Here is a 17,604-nt window from a genome sequence, read left to right as displayed (position 1 = left end):
CTTTAATGATATTAAAGTGATCACTGTATCACTGTCATCCTGTTGCTCGTCGATTTGCTCGAGCGGGCACCAGTAATGTCTCCATTGTGAGACTTGTTGTTACTGTTTTTGGCATATTGGAGACTTGTTGTTACTGTTTTTGGCATTTTGGCACGGGTAGCTTACCAGGCTCTGCCATGCGGGCGGGATACTTTCAATAGCTTGCTGGGCTCCGAGAGGGGTGAAGGAATCAAACCCGGGTCAGCCGCATGCAAGACAAACCCCCTACCCACTGTGCTATCGTTCCAGCCTGTTAAAGTGATACTTTTCATTATATATTATTTGGGAAATACACTTATAAGTCATGGGAAAAAAGGAATGTTAAAATACATTATAGGGGGCCGGAGCGATAGCACAGCGGGTAGGGCGTTTGCCTTGCACGCGGCCGACCCGGGTTCGATCCCTGGCATCCCATATGGTCCCCCAAGCACCGCCAGGAGTAATTCCTGAGTGCAAAGCCAGGAGTAACCCCTGAGCATCGCTGGGTGTGACCCAAAAAGCAAAAAAAAAAAAAAAACATTATAGTCAGAGAATGTTCTGGATTTTAATACATTTAATTCTGAAGCCCCCAAGTGTGTCTGCCTTTGTCAGAAAAAAAATACCCCCCAAAAATCTACTTATTATTGAACAAAGCAACCCCCAAATACACCCGAGACTACTATAGATGCCTGGGATTATTTCAGCACCCCCTCCCTTCAGCCCAGGGCCGATGGGTTAGTGTTGCTCAATTTGGGAAACTGGTCTAATTGGAAGGCGTAATGATTCATGATTTCTGAGTAGATGAATTGGGATGGGGAAAAAAAAATAGTAAAGAGTGACAGATGCCAATAAAAATCTTAAGGGGCTGGAAGTGAAGATGGGGCTCTTAGCAAGGAGAACACAGGGAAATGGGCCCAGTAGAAAGTGCTAGAATGGCAGGTAAGACAGGCTGTTTATCTTTCAACAGTTTTTCCAGTCTTTGTAGAACCAATCACATCTTTCATATTTTATTTAGGTCTCACAAGGATCTCTTAGCCAAATTAAAACAGAGGAGCCATGAAGAAGGTTTTAGTAAGAATAAGGAAACTCTTCCAAGTGAGTACTCTGTGTGTTTTTGTATGTGACTGGAGGGAAGAGGCACATAACCCAGCAGTGCTCACTGGGCCTGGGGAATGGCCTGAGAGAGCCACTCTGAAGGCCAGAGGGATAGTACAGTGAGTACTGGTTCCCTTTTCTGTTTTTGGCTTAGGAGTAGCCTGGCAGCGCTTAGGGAATCATAATGTGATGCTAGAATTGAATTCAGTTGGCTGCATGCAGGAAAAGAACCTTAGCTCCATACTATCTCTCTAGACTCTTGACTTTTGTGTGTTTTTTAGTTGTTTTCTGGCCGTCCAGCCCCAGCCAGCAGTACTTAGCTGTGCTCCAGGGACCAAGTTCTAGGGATTGAACCTGCTCTGAGACTTTTTCTCTTATATGTGAGCTATTTAAAAGTTGTTTAAGCTTCCCTTTTCCCTTTGAAGACTTCTGTCTCAGAATGTAGTGTATCTAGCAGTCCTGTGAACTTGAGAAGACTATGAACTCTGCTATGTGTGGAGTATTATAAAATGTTCAGTAGCACCAGGGGCTGGAGCACATGCTTTGCCTGTGGGAGTTGGCATTCTGTCCCTATCACAGAGCTGTTCTGTGGCCTCGGAGCACCTCTGAATGTATGCCACACCCCCAGTAAAGAAAATGTCAGTCGGTTGATTCATAATGCTTACTGCTCAGGTGTTTTGTGTGTACATATTTTTTGCTTACTTGTTCTGCATTTTCTGAGAAGTATTAAAAATACTCAGCTATATGGGGCTGGAGTGACAGCACAGCGGGTAGGGCGTTTGCCTTGCACGCGGCCGACCCGGGTTCAAATCCCAGCATCCCATATGGTCCCCTGAGCAACGCCAGGGGTGATTCCTGAGTGCATGAGCCAGGAGTGACCCCTGTGCATCGCCGGGTGTGACCCAAAAAGCAAAAAAAAAAAAAAAATACTCAGCTATAATTGTGAATTTCTCTCTTAGGCCCTCAACTCTATATTGCTTGTGTTTTTTTTAGTTGAATCGTCATAAATTACAAAGTTACAGATATATTTATGATCCATCTCAGGCGTATATTGCGCCAACACCATTTCCTTCACCAGTGCCCAATACCTTCCACCAATAGCCCCCGTTTCCCTCCCGCCTCCCAGCCTGCCTCCGTGGCAGGCACTTTTCCCCTCCCCCATTGTCCTAATGTTCCCTTTCCTCACTTGTCCTCCAGCCCTGCCCCAGTGGGAAGCTTCCTGCTGAAAACCTCAACTCTATTTGTTATCTTACTAAACTAAATTTAAAAAGTGGGAATGACGAAAGGAATATATAGTTGACCCTAAAGCAACACATAATGAGGTGCATAGGTACATTTTTACATGTGTTTTTGTTAATTTATTTGTTTTTGGTTTATGGGCCATACCCGGAGGGCCTCCAGGCTTACTTACTCCTGGCTCTGCACTCAGGAATCACTTCTGGCAGTGTTCAGGGGACCATATGGTGGGGTGCCGGGGATTAAACCAGGTCAGTCATGTGCAAGGCAAGGGCCCTGGACACTGTACTATCTTCCTGATCCTTTTTAAACACACATTTAAAATAACTGGCGTTGGCCCTCCTTAGGCTCCATATTCACAGTTAACCAGTAACAGGTTCCTCTTCTGTGGAACATGGGGGACCTGCTAAACTTGATTACTGTGAATTTCAGTGTCTAATACTCTAGGAACACCAAGGAATTGTAGTTTGTAGGGGAGTGAAAGTTAGATGAGGATTTCCTATTGAAAGGAAAAGATGATTGTTCCTGTAGCCATCCATAGTGCAAGGACAGCTGTTCACACAGTGTTACAGTTACTCTAAATGTTATTTTAAGAGAATTTTTGTCATCTTAGGAGGTAAATAATACTGTTGCTTTGGTTTTTTATTTTATTTTATTTAAATTCCCCCCCTTTTTGTTAATTCACTGTGAAATACAGTTGCAAAGCTTTCATGTTTGAGCTTCGATCATACAATCATCAAACACGCATCCCTTCACCAGTGCACATTTTCCATACCACCAAACTCTCCAGTATCTTACCCCCTCCCCCCCTTTCCACCCCTTCCCCTGTCTGGCAGACAATTTGCATAATACTCTCTCTATACTTTGGTTGCATTCAGTATTTCAATACCAGTCCCACCACCACTCAAACCTGCCAAAAAGGCAGTGCTAGACAATTTGTTTTGTATTGCTTCTCATGGATAAAATATAAGAATTTAATTATGGTCTGGAGAGATCTCTGCAGGGAGCTGCTCGCGTGTGTGTGTGTCTGTGTATGTCTGTCTGTGCGTCTGTGTGTCTGTCTCTGGATCGTGGCCTCATGGGAGCTTAAGTAGCTGGTGGCCGTTTGTGGGCGTCACCTCAGAGTCCCATCAGGGTGTGTGTGTGGGGGGGAGAAGGGCCTGCCTCTCCACTGTCCCATGAGGCCTGGCCTTTCCTGCCACTGCCACCATGTACCTGCCTGGAGCTTTTGTGGCATTCTAGAAGATGGCGGCTGCCAGGATTCCTAGGGGCCAGGCGGGGTGACGGTGCTTGCTCCCTTCTGGAGTGGCCGGGTGAAAGTGGCCTATTGCAGACTCTGGAGGCATCTCTGCAGCAAGCTACTGGAAAACTGGGATTTGTATGTGTCTCTGTTGCTTTGATTTGTTGTTGTTGTTGTTGTTTTTAAATCTCTTTTTAAAAGACAGATTCTGGGAGATGATTTATGTAGAGACATAAATGAATCAATCAGTATTCAGAATACCCTCTGGTTTCAAAGGCTGAGCTTTGTGCTCTGCTGTTTCCAGGTTGAAGAGTGCAGGGGGCTGGGGGCAGAGGTTTTTTCTGTCTTTTTTTTTTTTTAATATTAAGTGAGTGGAACTTTCATGGTATTTCATGGTATTTCACTTTTATTTCACTTTAGAAATAAAATTACTCTTTCAATGTGAAAGGTTTTTTTAATGACAGTTTATATCTACTTTAGGTGGAAGAAAGGTAGAAAACAGAACCACCAGAGCAACAACTCCTGTTTTAGAGAACCAGCTAGGAAATCCTGAGAAAAATCGTAATAGGAAAAGAAAGGTACTTGTTTATTATATTTAATTAATATTTTATAAATATTAAAATCGCTATATTGTCATTGTTCACCTTCTGTTAAGCTCTTTAAAGCCTTGAGTGTAAAATGTTTTCTTTGCCATCTTTGGTTTCATCATTTAAAAAAAAAATTGATCAGTCTGCTTTTTCAAAGTTCCAAGTAAATACTTCACAATTTTTTTTTTTTTTTTTTTTTTTTTTTTTTTTTTTGCTTTTTGGGTCACACCCAGCGATGCTCAGGGGTTACTCCTGGCTCTGCACTCAGGAATTACTCCTGGCGGTGCTTGGGGGACCATATGGGATGCCGGGGATCGAACCTGGGTCGGCCGCGTGCAAGGCAAACGCCCTACCCGCTGTGCTATCGCTCCAGCCCCAATACTTCACAATTTAAAATAGTCTTAAGATAAGTGTTGTTAATAGCTAGAATTATTGTGATGCTGTCATAAAATCAGTACTTCAAATGTATGGTGAGACTTAAATCTACATTATTAACTTTTATATTCATATCTTTCTAATAGGGATTCAGTTTAAGGTTTGTCTGTACTAAAAATAATAACCCATGGGGCTGGAGCGATAGCACAGTGGGTAGGGCGTTTGCCTTGCACGAGGCTGACCTGGGTTCGATTCCCAGCATCCCATATGGTTCCCTAAGCACTGCCGGGGTAATTCCTGAGTGTAGAGCCAGGAATAACCTTGAGCATCGCTGGGTGTGACCCAAAAAGCAAAAGCAAAATAATAATAATAATAATAAAATAACCCATAAAATACATGAGATTTTTTTAGTTTTGGTTTTTTTTTTTCTTTTTGGGTTACACCCTTCGATGCTCTGGGGTTACTCCTGGCTCTGCACTCAGGAATTACCCCTGGCGGTGCTCAGGGGACCATATGGGATGCTGGGAATCGAACCCGGGTCGGCCTCATGCAAGTCAAACGCCCTACCCACTGTGTTATCGCTCCAGCCTCTACATGAGATTTTTTTAAGTTAAGGTGGATCTGTTTTAAAACTATTTCTTTCCCCTCTAGTCTTGAGTTCACCTGTCTAGTGTCCGAAGCTATTGTTCCACATATTTCATCTAGTATTCTAATTGTTTACTTCAGGCAAATAAATCTCCCTCTAATTGTTAGCCTAATATAGGTGAAGTAGATAGTGATTGATCCTCTTATTATTCAATGTGATTTATTTTTATAAGCTGTTTGTAAATGTTCATGTTGAAGTTTATGGCTCTGGGCAAGTTTCAGGACTTTGGAGACCTCTTCTGCCAGCTTCTTGTTTGCTTTCTCCCCCTGGTGAGCAGGGCAGATAGCTACCACTTTTTCACTTCCTACAAATCCTGCTCCTCTGCGTGATTCCTTATTTTCCTTTTTGGAGCTGGTGCAGACTAGCAGATTACGGAGGCTCCTGCTGGGGATCGGGCAGGTTCGGGGTGTGTTCCTCGCTTTGGAAGAGTGAGTGCGTGGAGCAGCCTTTCTGAGCTTGGGGGACAGTATGGCTTTCCCTGCCTTTCCATAAACCTTTTGTCAGTTTCCACAAATGACACAAACCTGCCACACTATATTATGACCCGGGTCACGGGGAGCTCTTAATTTTATCTAAATTTGGGATTTCATTTCTTATTGGATAAATTTCCAAAGGAGAATTAGGAAATATTCACACCTCATGCTATGATTTAAAACTGGAAGTCACTTTTTTCAAAATCTTAAATGTTTTACAGTTTGTTGTAAGATGTTCCTACACCTAAAAGATTTTACATGTACTTTTGTAATTTATTTTTTGCTTTATTAGTCACCAAGAAATTACAAGGTTATTCGTGATTGGGTTTCAGGTATACATTGTTTCAATACCAATCCCTTGAACAGAGCCCACTTCCTTCATCAGTTTCCCCCTATTTCCCTCCCCCACAACTCCACCACCAGCACTAGTTTGCTTCTCTACAAAGGGCACTTTTAAAAAAAAAAAAAAAAGCTGCTTTTGCTTTGTGATTTACTGTACTATTGCCATTAGGATTTTGCACTTACCACTTTGCCACCGTGCGGCACTGCCTCCTGCTTCCATGGACCTTCCCTCGCTGTAGTCACTGCCCGCTCCAGGTCCTATCTCCGAGCCCTCTTACTGACTTCCACTTCTCATGTTCTTTGTTTCCATTGTCTTGGGGCAGATTTTATGAGTATTCATCCAGCTTTCTGGTTTAGTCATTAAATTGAAAATAAATACCTTAAAATGTCTTGGTGACTGCTAAGTGTGATGTGTCAAGGTAAAAAGAACTGAGGTAAAATGGCCTTTACTATGATGTTTTATGTTTATTAGGCTTTTTAAATATTGTTTGATGTAGTTTTTACATCACAGGCTAAAATTTCCTTGTTTTGGTCTCCCTTTCTGGCTTTGGGTTTCCGCTCAGTCTCCTTAGTAAGGCGAGAACACAGCTTTCTCAGTTGGGGCAGTTATACAGGAGACCAAATAATGTGCTGAGATGGACCGAGGGTTGGGGATAGTTGTCAGGAAACATTTGATAGTTTTGTCATTCAGTCTTATTCTTTTAGTGAGCTTATGCCTTGACTTAAGACCATCATGTGTACTTCTCAACTTTTATTCCTCCTCCTGAGTGAGATAGGAAAGCTGGGGAGTACTGAAGGATATTTCCTTTTCCTTCCATATGAGGCTTTGGGGGCCACGGGGAGGGAGTGCTGAAGGTCAGGCCACTGAGATATTTGAAAATTAGTTTTATTTACGGGTGGTCTTCCTAAATGAAAACAGTCTGCAAGATGTTTTGCAATGTGACTTGTTTCCATTCTCCTTACTGGAAGCAGAAGGGGATTTTTCTCGAATCTTCCCTTTTAGAACAGGGGCAGCTTCTAGGTAATACAACTTAACAATAGTTTGTCATCCCCACTAATGTGCTCCCGAAATTTTTAACTCAAGCTGTCATATGGAGTCTATCAGTTCAGTCATTACAGTGAAGTGTCCCTCCAATACTGGCTGTAGCTAGACGTTTCTTCTCTTTGTAAACTCTGTATAACTACTTACTTTCCGACTTCAGGGCAATTTGTCCTGTGATATTAATGCTCCAGTGGGTCTGAGACGTGTTGCTGGCTTTCTTTTGTTAAGCTCCTTTCATACGAGGATGTCCCCCCAGCCAAAAGTATCTGCCTCCTAGATTCGTTCATCTTTCCCTATATTTTTTTGGCAGCAATTGCAAATGGAAGTGAGGTGTTATTTATAGATGGAAATCACGAAAGCCTTTTCTCTTTTTTGCATTTGAAACAAAGTAGGGGATATCAACCACAGTTTTGCATTCCTTAATGACATTAAGTTCAGTAACAAACTGCCTCAATGATGAGGTCCACTGAGGCTAGATCTTCGGGCCTCAGTGAACAGTAGGTTTATAGCAGCTAATTAGTGTAATTGCACTCTTTGGTATTTGCACAGTGGTGAAATTGCCTACAGACAAGGTTTTCCAGAAATAATGGTATCCCCATTATTAAAACAGTACTGCTGCTTGTAAAGAATAGAATTTAGTTGGTATTGTCTGTTGACTGCTGACTGTGCCAAAAAAGAATTATGTGATTATCACAAGTGTCTGGTTTTATTTTTAACTTTCTGGTATTTGCTTTTTGGTTGGACATGTTGTTTTAGATGAGTGACAGATTTTAGTCTGTTTGAGATTTTGGTTCTTTAAACATTTTTATTGCAGTACTCTTGCCTATTAGTGTTTGTTCTCACAGCATTTTGTCTGTTCAACAAGGGTCTTTCTGTCTACCTTATCCAAATTTTTATTTATTTGGCTTTGGAGTCACTCCTGGTGAGACTTAGGGGTGGGGGGCAGGAATCAGGCATGTAGTATGGGTTGCTGGGAATTCAACCCAGATTAGCCCCAGGCAAGGCAAACACTAAAAGTGTAGTGTTTGTACTATCTCTCTAGCCCCTATCTTATCCCAATTAAAAAGAGCCTTCTTTTTTGCAGATTTCTTGAGTTGAAGAACAGAAGTAAATGCCTTTCAACAACAGAATTTCCCATTTAACAATTTAACAATTTCTTTTGTTTGATTGGGGAGGTAAGGGGTTGTTTGGGGGATTAGAATTTTTATTTATTTTTTTGGTTTGGGGGCCACACCTGGTGATGTCTGTGCTTACTTGTGGCCCTGTGCTCAGATCAGTGATGGTGGTGCTTGGGGGGCCATATGTGTGTCAGCCATGTGCAAGGCATACATTGTACCCATAGTGCTATCTCTCGAGCGCCCTGTCTGTATTTTAACCTTGAGTTTTTTGGTTTTTGATTTTTTGCTTCATAGAGCCCTCCGTAGCAGCGTTTGGGAGCCTAGGAGCCATTTCTGGTGGAGAAGAATAGAATTTAGTTGATACTGGCCAGATAGTGCAGGCCTGTTCAGTGCTAGAGCCTGGCACTGTGCAGTAGTTTGGGGATATTTGTTGCAAGGATCAAAATTAGGGCCTTTTTATTTTTCTTTTATTTTAAGTATTGTAGCTTATCAAACTGAATGACAGGGTTTCATGAATAACTCATCCCAGGACCACACCCTCCACCTAAGCCCCAGATTTCCTACCCACCTGTCTTATTTTCACCATCCCATGCCTGTAGTAAGCTTTCTACTTAGGATCAGTTCTCATTTTCTGTTGGTTTTGGTCACTAGCTACACCCCTGCTTTGCTTCTTTATATCCCACTTGTAAGAGTTCATTCTGTGTCTTTCCCTAAGCTCAGTCTGATACTCTCCAGATCCATCCATATAGCAGCAAAGTGCATGATTTTATCTTTTCTTAAAGCTGAGTAGTATTGCATTGTGTGTCTGTGCCATAGTTTCTTTATCCAGTCATCTGTTCTTGGACTCGAGTTGTTTTCAGATTTGCATTATTGCAAATAATGCAGGGAGCATAGGAGTACAAGTGTCTTTTTAGAACAGTTTTGGAGCCCTTGGGGTAGTGCCAAGAGGTGGAATTTCTGGGTCATGTGGAAACTCAGTACCTGGTTTGTTGAAAAGTGTCCGTATTTTCAAAAGACACTAGACCAATCCACATTTCTACCAGCTGTGAATGATGGCCCCTATGCCCCCACATCCATGCCAGCACTGGTAGTTTTTGTTCTTTGTGATGTGTGCTAATCTTACTGGTGTGAGGTGATAACTCATTGTTGTTTGATTTCCATTTCCCTGATGATAAGTAATGCAGAGCTTTTTTTTTTTTAAACATCTTTTGGCTATCTGTATGTTTCTTTGAGGAAGTTTTTGTTCATCTCTTCCCCCACTTTTTGATGGGGTTCCTTGGGTTTTTTGTTTTGTTTCGTTTTGATGTTCAGTTCTACCAGTGCTTTATATACCTTAAATATTAACCCTTTATCATATGAGTGGTGGACAAATACTTCGTCCCAGTCTGGCCAGGTGGGGGCATCTTTTTAATTTAGTCACTGTTTCTTTTGCAGTGCAGAAACTTTTTTTTTTTTTTTTTTTTTTTTTTTTTTGCTTTTTGGGTCACACCCAGCAATGAATAGGGGTCATTCCTGGCTCTGCACTCAGGAATTACTCCTGGCGGTGCTCAGGGGACCATATGGGATGCTGGGATTCGAACCTGGGTCGGCCGCGTGCAAGGCAAACGCCCTACCCACTGGGCTATCACTCCAGCCCCAGTGCAGAAACTTTTTTAGTTGATCTAGTCCCGTTTGTTTATCTTTAATGTAAGGCCTGTGTGCTGTCCCTTTGCGTTGTCTCTCTCTCTCTTGCACCTGAATGGTATCATTTTAAAGGATTGCTTTTCTTTTAAACGTCACTAGACATGCCATGCAATTTTCTGGTATGAGTCATATAAATTTTTACCGTTAGGAAAGAAAAGGGTTGGTGCATTTTAAATTACTATATGCTCTAGTATTGGTATCTTTTATGTTGTGGGCATGGCTTTGGGTTTCTGTGATTCTTTGGCGAGGGGATTGAAGTGAGCGATGGTCCCTGCCAGTGCTCAGGGACTTCTGGCTCATTGCTTAGAGGCTGCTCCTGACTGCTCGGGACCGTGAGGTGCCAGGCATTTAACTTAGGGCTGCCACATGCAGAGCATACAGGGCTGGGGAGATACCTCAGAGGGTTATGATGCCTGCTCTGGGGGGATGAGGAAACGTTAGCGTGGGCACTTGCCTTGCATGCAGCTGACCAGGGTTAATCCTCGCCACTCCACTCCCGAGTACTGCCAGGAGAGACCTCTGAGTACAGAATCAGGAGTGAGCTCTGAGCACAGCCACATGTGACCCAAAGAAGAAAAAAAAATTTTTTATAAAGTAAGATCTACTTTTAGTTAAATTTCAGGTATACCTAAAATAGGGTGTATATGTATACACACACACATACACACACATACACACTGTTCCTGGGTCATGCAAGCAGCTTAGGGCTGCATTTTGGCAGAAGGTTTCCTACTTGTAATGTCTATGATCCACTGGAAAACATTGTTTAAACTTTTTTACTTATCAGTACATAGAAACTAAAGAGGATTCAAGCAGAAAGCTTTATTTATTTTTAGGAAAATGAGTTTTTGTATTGTATTAAATATTTAAAATAGTCCAGTTAAAAATTAAAACAAGAAAGAAAATACTGTCTACAAATGTTTACAAATTTAAACCTGAGTAAATGTGTGACAATTTTTCATCCAGCGGTGATGCTTAAGTTGGGGACAGTGGAAACTTTTTTTTTTTTTAATCTTATCATCTTCTGGTTTGGGGGCTACACCCAGCAATGCTCAGTGCCTGCTTCTAGCTCTGTGGTTAGGGATCACTCTTGGCGGTCTTGGAGGACCATCTGTGGTCCCTGGCATCGAAAGCAGGTCAGCTGCGTATGAGGCAAATGTCTTACCCAGGTACGGGCGCCAGCCCGAAACCATTATTGTTTTAAAGGGAAGTTCAGGCTTGCTCTTTAAGCCCGTGTTCTCCTTGAACACGTATCTCTCTACATCTCTTGGCTTGTTTGCTCTTTCAAGGTCATGTTCTCTCTCGTTTTTCCTCCCCCTATCTTACATCTTTCTAAGTATGTTTTATTCAATTAAAAACTACTAACCCACTTCAACTTTATTTTGGGAGGTGGAAGTTGTGGGCACACCCAACTCTTTAGGGATCAAATCTGTGTTGGCCACATGCAAGGCGAATGCCTTACCCACAGTGCTGTCATTCTACCGTCCCCATCCTCCTGTTTTAATCATGAGTTCACCTTCCTTCTTTTGTAACCCTTCATCTTACTCCTCACAAAATTTGTTCTCTTGGTTTTATATCCATTATTGACAAACCAATGTAGTGAGACTTCGTGGGCAGTGGCTGGAGAGGGAAGCGTTCTTGGTTGATCAGGACCTTTTAAGACAGTAGAAGATGATCAGTCCCCGGAGATTGAGTGTGTGTTCTTGTAGGCTGGAAATTGCGATAGATGCATTACACACAGGCAGGTGTAATAACAGATGTCTTGGATTCACGTCCCAAACCAGAGGAAATAGCAAGGAATCAGGCATAAGGCATACCAAATGTCCACTAGGATTCTAAAAGACCCATCATATTGTTTTCCAGGCTGCTATATACCACTTTAGATTCCCATCAGCAGTGCATAAGTGTTCTAGTTTCTTCCAGTTGCCAACATTTATTATGTTTTGCTTTTATTTTTTTGTAGTCGACATTCTTATGTGCATAAGAAGTATCTCCATGTAGTTTTGACTTGTATTTCCCTAAAGAATAGTGATATTGAACCCCACTTCATGTGTTTATTACCCATTTGTGTATTTTGTGAGGTTTTTGTTTGTTTTTTAGTTTTTAGGCAACAACCAGCAGTGTTCAGGGCTTACTCCTGGGAGTGCTCAGGGAACCATATAGAGTGCCGGGGATCAAACCTGGGTCAACTGCGTGCAAGGCAAGATATCTGCCATACCATTGCTCTGGCCAAGCCTCCGTCGCCTTTTTTTGTTTGTTTATGCCTACCCATATGTTTTTCTCTTAAAAATTTTTCTAAGTTTATAAAAATTTAGTGGATGGGCCATACTCCATGGTGCTTGGAACTCTATGGATACTGGGTATTCAAACCAGGGTTGGCCACATGCAAGGTAAGCACCTCAATTCCTATATCCCTGGCCCTAAAATAATTTTTGTAGATAACATATAACACTTATTTTTAAGTGTATCATTGAGTGGCATTAAGCTCATTTCACACTGCTGTGCAGCCAATCCACAGAACTTAATCTTCTGGCAACTGTAGCCATTAAACAACTTATTTCTTATTTTACCCCTCCCTTGCCCCTGGCAAGCACACTCTGCTTTGTTTCTATACCTGACTACAATAAACACCTTATATTAACGAAATTATATGGTGTCTCTTGTGACTCATGATGAAGGTGAATTTTCCCCACCCCCATCCTAGCAGGAGTTGGATGGTGAGTTTGGGCCACACCTGGCCTTGTCTCTGTGCTCAGGAGTTACTCCTGGCACTACACTCAGGAATTACTCCTTGTGGAGTGCCGTGGACCAATCCCAGGTCAGTAGTATGCAAGGCAAGCACCTACCTACTGTACCATCTCTCGAGCTCCTGTATTTTATATGTATATATACACACTCCACCATCATAGGAAGAGTGGGATTCTTATTGAGTTCATGAAATGTTAAATAACTGTTCATTAGATCTGTCTAAAGATGTTGGCTTAAGAAATACCATCTGTTAAGGTTGTAGGAAAAATGTTCTAAGAGATAATGTGGATTAAAGTCAGGGACTGGAGCAATAGTACAGCGGGTAGGGCTTTTGCCTTGCATGCAGCCGACCCAGGTTTGATTCCCAGCATCCCATATGGTCCCCCGAGCACATACAGGAGTAACCCCTGTGCATCGCCGGGTGTGACCCAAAAAGCAAAAAAAGCGGGCGCACACAAATGGCTCCTCAAGTTCCTGAATGCCCATGATCCTGGAGGCCCACTAACTACTTTCAGCACCCAGCGGCTTCTTGGAGAAATGCCTCTAGACTGTGAACTAAGCTGTGGCCCCATGCCGCCTCGGGAGGGGAAAGGTTTTTCTCTCTCGGCCTTTCCTTTTAGCAGTGGTGTGGCAACTGCTCTCTTATAAGGCCCACTAAGAGGTACGAACTTGCAGTGATGCGACTTCTGGCAGAAATTTCTCTGGACTTAATTACTAAAATACCAGGTATCCAAAACCACATGGCCTTGACAGCGGCTACGCAACCTCATATGCTCTTCATTCTCAGATGATGCCTTTTCAGCAAGTGTGATTGTTGGGGGGAAATTCCAAATAATAATAGTGAGTTTCTGTTGAAATATTGAATGTAATCAAAGTAAAGAGAAAGTAAAGTGAAGATCATCAGCCACACAGGCGGGGGGGTAGGGGTGGGATGTGAGGTATACTGGAGTTTTTGGTGGTGAAACATGTGCACTGGTGAAGGGATGGGTGTTTGATCATTGTATGACTGAGACTTAAACCTGAAAGCTTTGTAACTCTTCACATGGTGATTCAATTTAAAAAAATCTTATGATACGGGCCAGACCGATAGTACAACATTGAGCATTGCTAAGTGTGGCATGAAAACAAAACAAATCTTGTGGTAAGTAAAAGATCTTAAAAGAAATCTAAGAAATGCGGAAATAATTTACCCTTAAAATCTAATGTTTAGGGTTTTTTTTTTTTAAAGCAACTGCATTTATGTGGGTAAAACACTGTTTACAGAGTTTTTTCTGTGAATAACTTCTACATTTTATCAAAAGGCATGGATTTGGGAAGAAGATAAGAATCTGAGATATGGCGTGAAGAAGTATGGCGAAGGAAATTGGTCTAAAATACTGTCACATTATAAATTCAACAACCGGACAAGTGTCATGTTAAAGGACCGATGGAGAACTATGAAGAAACTAAAACTGGTTTCTGTAGACAATGAATGCTGAAATGTATTTGCAAACACTTGATAAAGGGACAGTTAACTATTTGTCTATCCTATTTTGTTTGAGATTTGGTGATCATTAATATATTTCAAATTTTTTGTTAAAAGCATTTACAGTCATTTAATGTGAATTTGTATATGAGTAAGATTGTCTGTCATCATTGTATTTATGAACACCTTTATAAAATATGAATATGTTGAACCTTGATGTTGCAGTACTCGTACCTCCAAATCCTGTTCCAATTAAAAGTTGAAAATCTTGTAAGATTAAAAAATTATTTTTCTTTTCACTTGTGTCTGACTTCAACTCAATAGTACATGAAAAAGGAAGTTTCTAAATTAGTGGATACTATGCCTTTGACATGGTAAATAGTAACTTAATTTATGAATTTAGAATATTACTAAATATATTTGACTTGACTTATGAATTCAACATATTGCTAAGTATATTACTAAGACTTGTTTATAGAATGATAAATGTACAGAATATGTGTTAATGATCTTCAGTAGCTTCATATAATAGAAAGAATTTGTAATCTCCCCCCCCACATACACACACAGTAGCACAAAATTGAATTACGAAGAATAGCATCATGTCTCAGTTCATTAGACTTTTCTTCAGTGTTAAACTTTGATAAAATTGGTTTTTCATAAAGTATAATCTGGGATATCAAGGGTCTTCTTAAAAATTATTTTTATTTTGTATATAAACATTGGACTTAAATGATATTCTTGAAATGCTTGAGTTGATATTAACTATGATCATTTTTGTATCTATGATAATTGGGCACAGATACCATTCTGGACAGTTTCACCATTTTTTCTAACATTTTGTTCTTTAGAGGATTTTATCAAAGAAAAGATTTAGCCAGTAGAATTAATTCTCATTTCAAGTTACGTTTGCCTTAGAATTGAAAATTCTGAAGTAATGAAGTATTTGTGTAAGAAATTAAGCGGCTGTATTTCATAATATGTATTTAGTTTCCATTTAAAGTTTTATACATTATTTGTTTATGGATTTGTTTCCTGCAATTGTCACGATAAACAGAAACGTGCGTATTTACTGTCTTTCCCGGCTCAGACTATTGTTTTGTCACTAGTTACGATGTAGACTAGTAGTAAAAAAGCTTACCAAATGCCTTGAAAGTCTTTATACCATTTACCATAAATCATTAAATCTAAGTTATTAACAGTAAATACTCAAATGATTTTATGACTTAAAAAAAATCACTGTAAGATTCCAAAATACAGTACTGTGGGCAGGACACTTGCCTTGCACGTGGCTGACCCAGTTTTGGTCATCAGTACCCTGTGAGGGCAAGCATCACCGGAAGTGTTCTCTAAGCACAGAGTCAGGAGTTAACTCGGAGTACTGCAGCATCTGACCCAATCCCCAGTCTCTCCCCTCAACACACTCCAGCCCCAAAATTCACTGTCTCTGGGCCAGGGATATAGCCCAATGATAAAGCTTTTGCACTGCTTGCATGAGACCCTGGGTTTGCTTTCTGGTTCTGCAGAAAAAAAATAGTGATTCTAGTATAGTGTTCTTAAATGTTCTCATTAGGAGGACTGTTAAAACAAATTGGGTCAGGCATGAATTAGAATAGCACAAATGGGTGGAGTACAAACCTTGAGTGTATTAGGCCTTAAGGTCTATTCATGCGCCACATAGCCCCAAATCCTGCTGAGGAGGCCTCTATAAAAAAATTGAATCATCCTTAAAATTGCCTCCTCTGAAGTCTGAATCTTTGAATTAATTTTTAAATTTGAAATTCTTATTTCTATAGGGCTACATGCAGTTGTAAGAAATGGTAAGGGTCTTGTTTTCTCTAGATCTCTGGAAAAGGTATGTGTCGGGGAAGGGTGCTTCTTTGCACCTGGCCAGCCAGATTGGATTGCTGGAGTGCATATGGTCTAATCATTGTCAGGAGTGATTGCTGAACACAGCGCTGCTGGCTGTGGCCAGAAAAGTATCTGTGGAAAGCTATAATAGCATGTCATTTGAGAATATTGAAAATGATAAAAAGCCACCAATCTTCCTCAAGTTTCCCCAGTTTTATAGTGCTTCTGATGCCTGCTTTGTTCTAAAACATCACTTATGTGGTCTTATGTATTCACAGGCAAGATACTGAATACCTTGCTCCAGATATTTCATGCTGCCCTTCTTTCCTTCCTTCATTCCTTGGCAACCACCGATTTAATATGTAACTATTTGTAAGTATTCTTTTAAAAGCTCCAAGTATTTTTCTACTAATACAAGCATTAAGCTGGTCAAAACTTAGAATCGACTTTTTGGAATTCTGGAATCTAATTAAAAACTTAAAACAGGGCCAGAAGTGATAATACAGCAGGTCAGGTTTTTGCCTTATATGCTATTGACCCAGGTTTGATTCCCAGCATCCTGTATGTTTCCCCAAGCACTGACAGGATTAATTTCTGAGTGTAGATCCTGGAGGAACCCCTGAGCATCCCCTGAGGTGTGACCTCAAAACAGAGCAAACAAAACATCAAACCAGTGGTCAGAGAGAACACAGGGATTAAGGCACTTGATGTGCATGAGACCAACCGTGATTTGATACCTGGTACCACCTAGGGTTTCCGAGCACTGCCAGGAGTCATCCCTAGCTCTATATCTTTTCTTTATTGATATAAAACTCCACAAACTGGGCCAGGGACATAATACAGAGGTTAAAGCACTTTGTACACACCCACCCTGGTTCAATCCCCACTACCCCATATGGTCCCCTGAACTTTGCTAGGAGTGATCCCTGAGCAGATGGCCAGAAGTAAGTCCTGAGCACTGCCTGGTGTGACCCTAAAACTCAGTCCATGCCCCCAAACACACAAAAGTATTTTTCTAAGGTAGGAATTGGAAAATTTATATTTGGTACCCAGTGGGACCTCCTCACCCCTGGAACAATACTTACCTTTGATGCCACCTTTTCTACATGTTCCTAAGGGTATGGTCTCCAGTCTGGCTTATCCACCAGTAGTAACCCATTTGCTTTTTTCTTCAAAAGCATTATTTTAACTCTTAGGTTGGTTTCTGCTGCTTCACCTCCTTTTCTGTTATGAACCTTTTCTTTTGTAAATGTTGCATCTCCATGGGTTTGGAGGAAGGAGAGAAGGTTGACAAATATGTGCTTTCATCAGGCATTTGACCTAGAAGTTTCACTTTCCTTTCAGTATGCTCATTACCTGATTGCTTAGACTTCAGAATTTGCAGGGTTTTTTTTTTTTAATCAGTCAGCTAACAATCTTGCATGTGAACCTTTAACAATAATAAACTTGGATGGCAGAACCAGTTTTATTTTGCATCAAAAGCAACTTAAATTTTGCCAGTGCTATTTCCACTAAATTCCAAAACTCTTGAATAAAAATAAATTCCTAGGAAATACCCAAAAGGGGACTAGGAAGGTAGCTAGCTAGCCCAAAAGGCTAGAGCACAGGAACCTGGGATATAGGTAGCTCCAAAAGGTTGGTGCCAAGGTAATATGCAAAACCCAGGGACTTCCATTGGCAGCACA

At 41.1% G+C, this 17,604-nt stretch overlaps 1 protein-coding gene across 2 annotated transcripts in view; it reads left to right on the top strand.

Moving 5' to 3' along the window:
- The window catches only part of TERF1 (telomeric repeat binding factor 1), a 32,571-nt gene extending 18,204 nt beyond the window's left edge, over positions 1-14,367 (top strand). For both annotated transcript variants that reach the window (XM_055129479.1, XM_055129478.1), the window contains 3 exons: positions 1,034-1,113; positions 4,070-4,167; positions 13,905-14,367. In XM_055129479.1, coding sequence (XP_054985454.1) covers positions 1,034-1,113; positions 4,070-4,167; positions 13,905-14,081 — 355 coding nt within the window. In that variant the 3' untranslated portion in view covers positions 14,082-14,367. The remainder of the gene's footprint in view (positions 1-1,033; positions 1,114-4,069; positions 4,168-13,904) is intronic.
- The last annotated feature ends 3,237 nt before the right edge of the window (positions 14,368-17,604 follow it).

This window comes from Sorex araneus, chromosome 2, assembly GCF_027595985.1.
Source record: "Sorex araneus isolate mSorAra2 chromosome 2, mSorAra2.pri, whole genome shotgun sequence".
NCBI lineage: Eukaryota > Metazoa > Chordata > Mammalia > Eulipotyphla > Soricidae > Sorex > Sorex araneus.
This window is presented reverse-complemented; position numbering and strand designations above follow the sequence as displayed.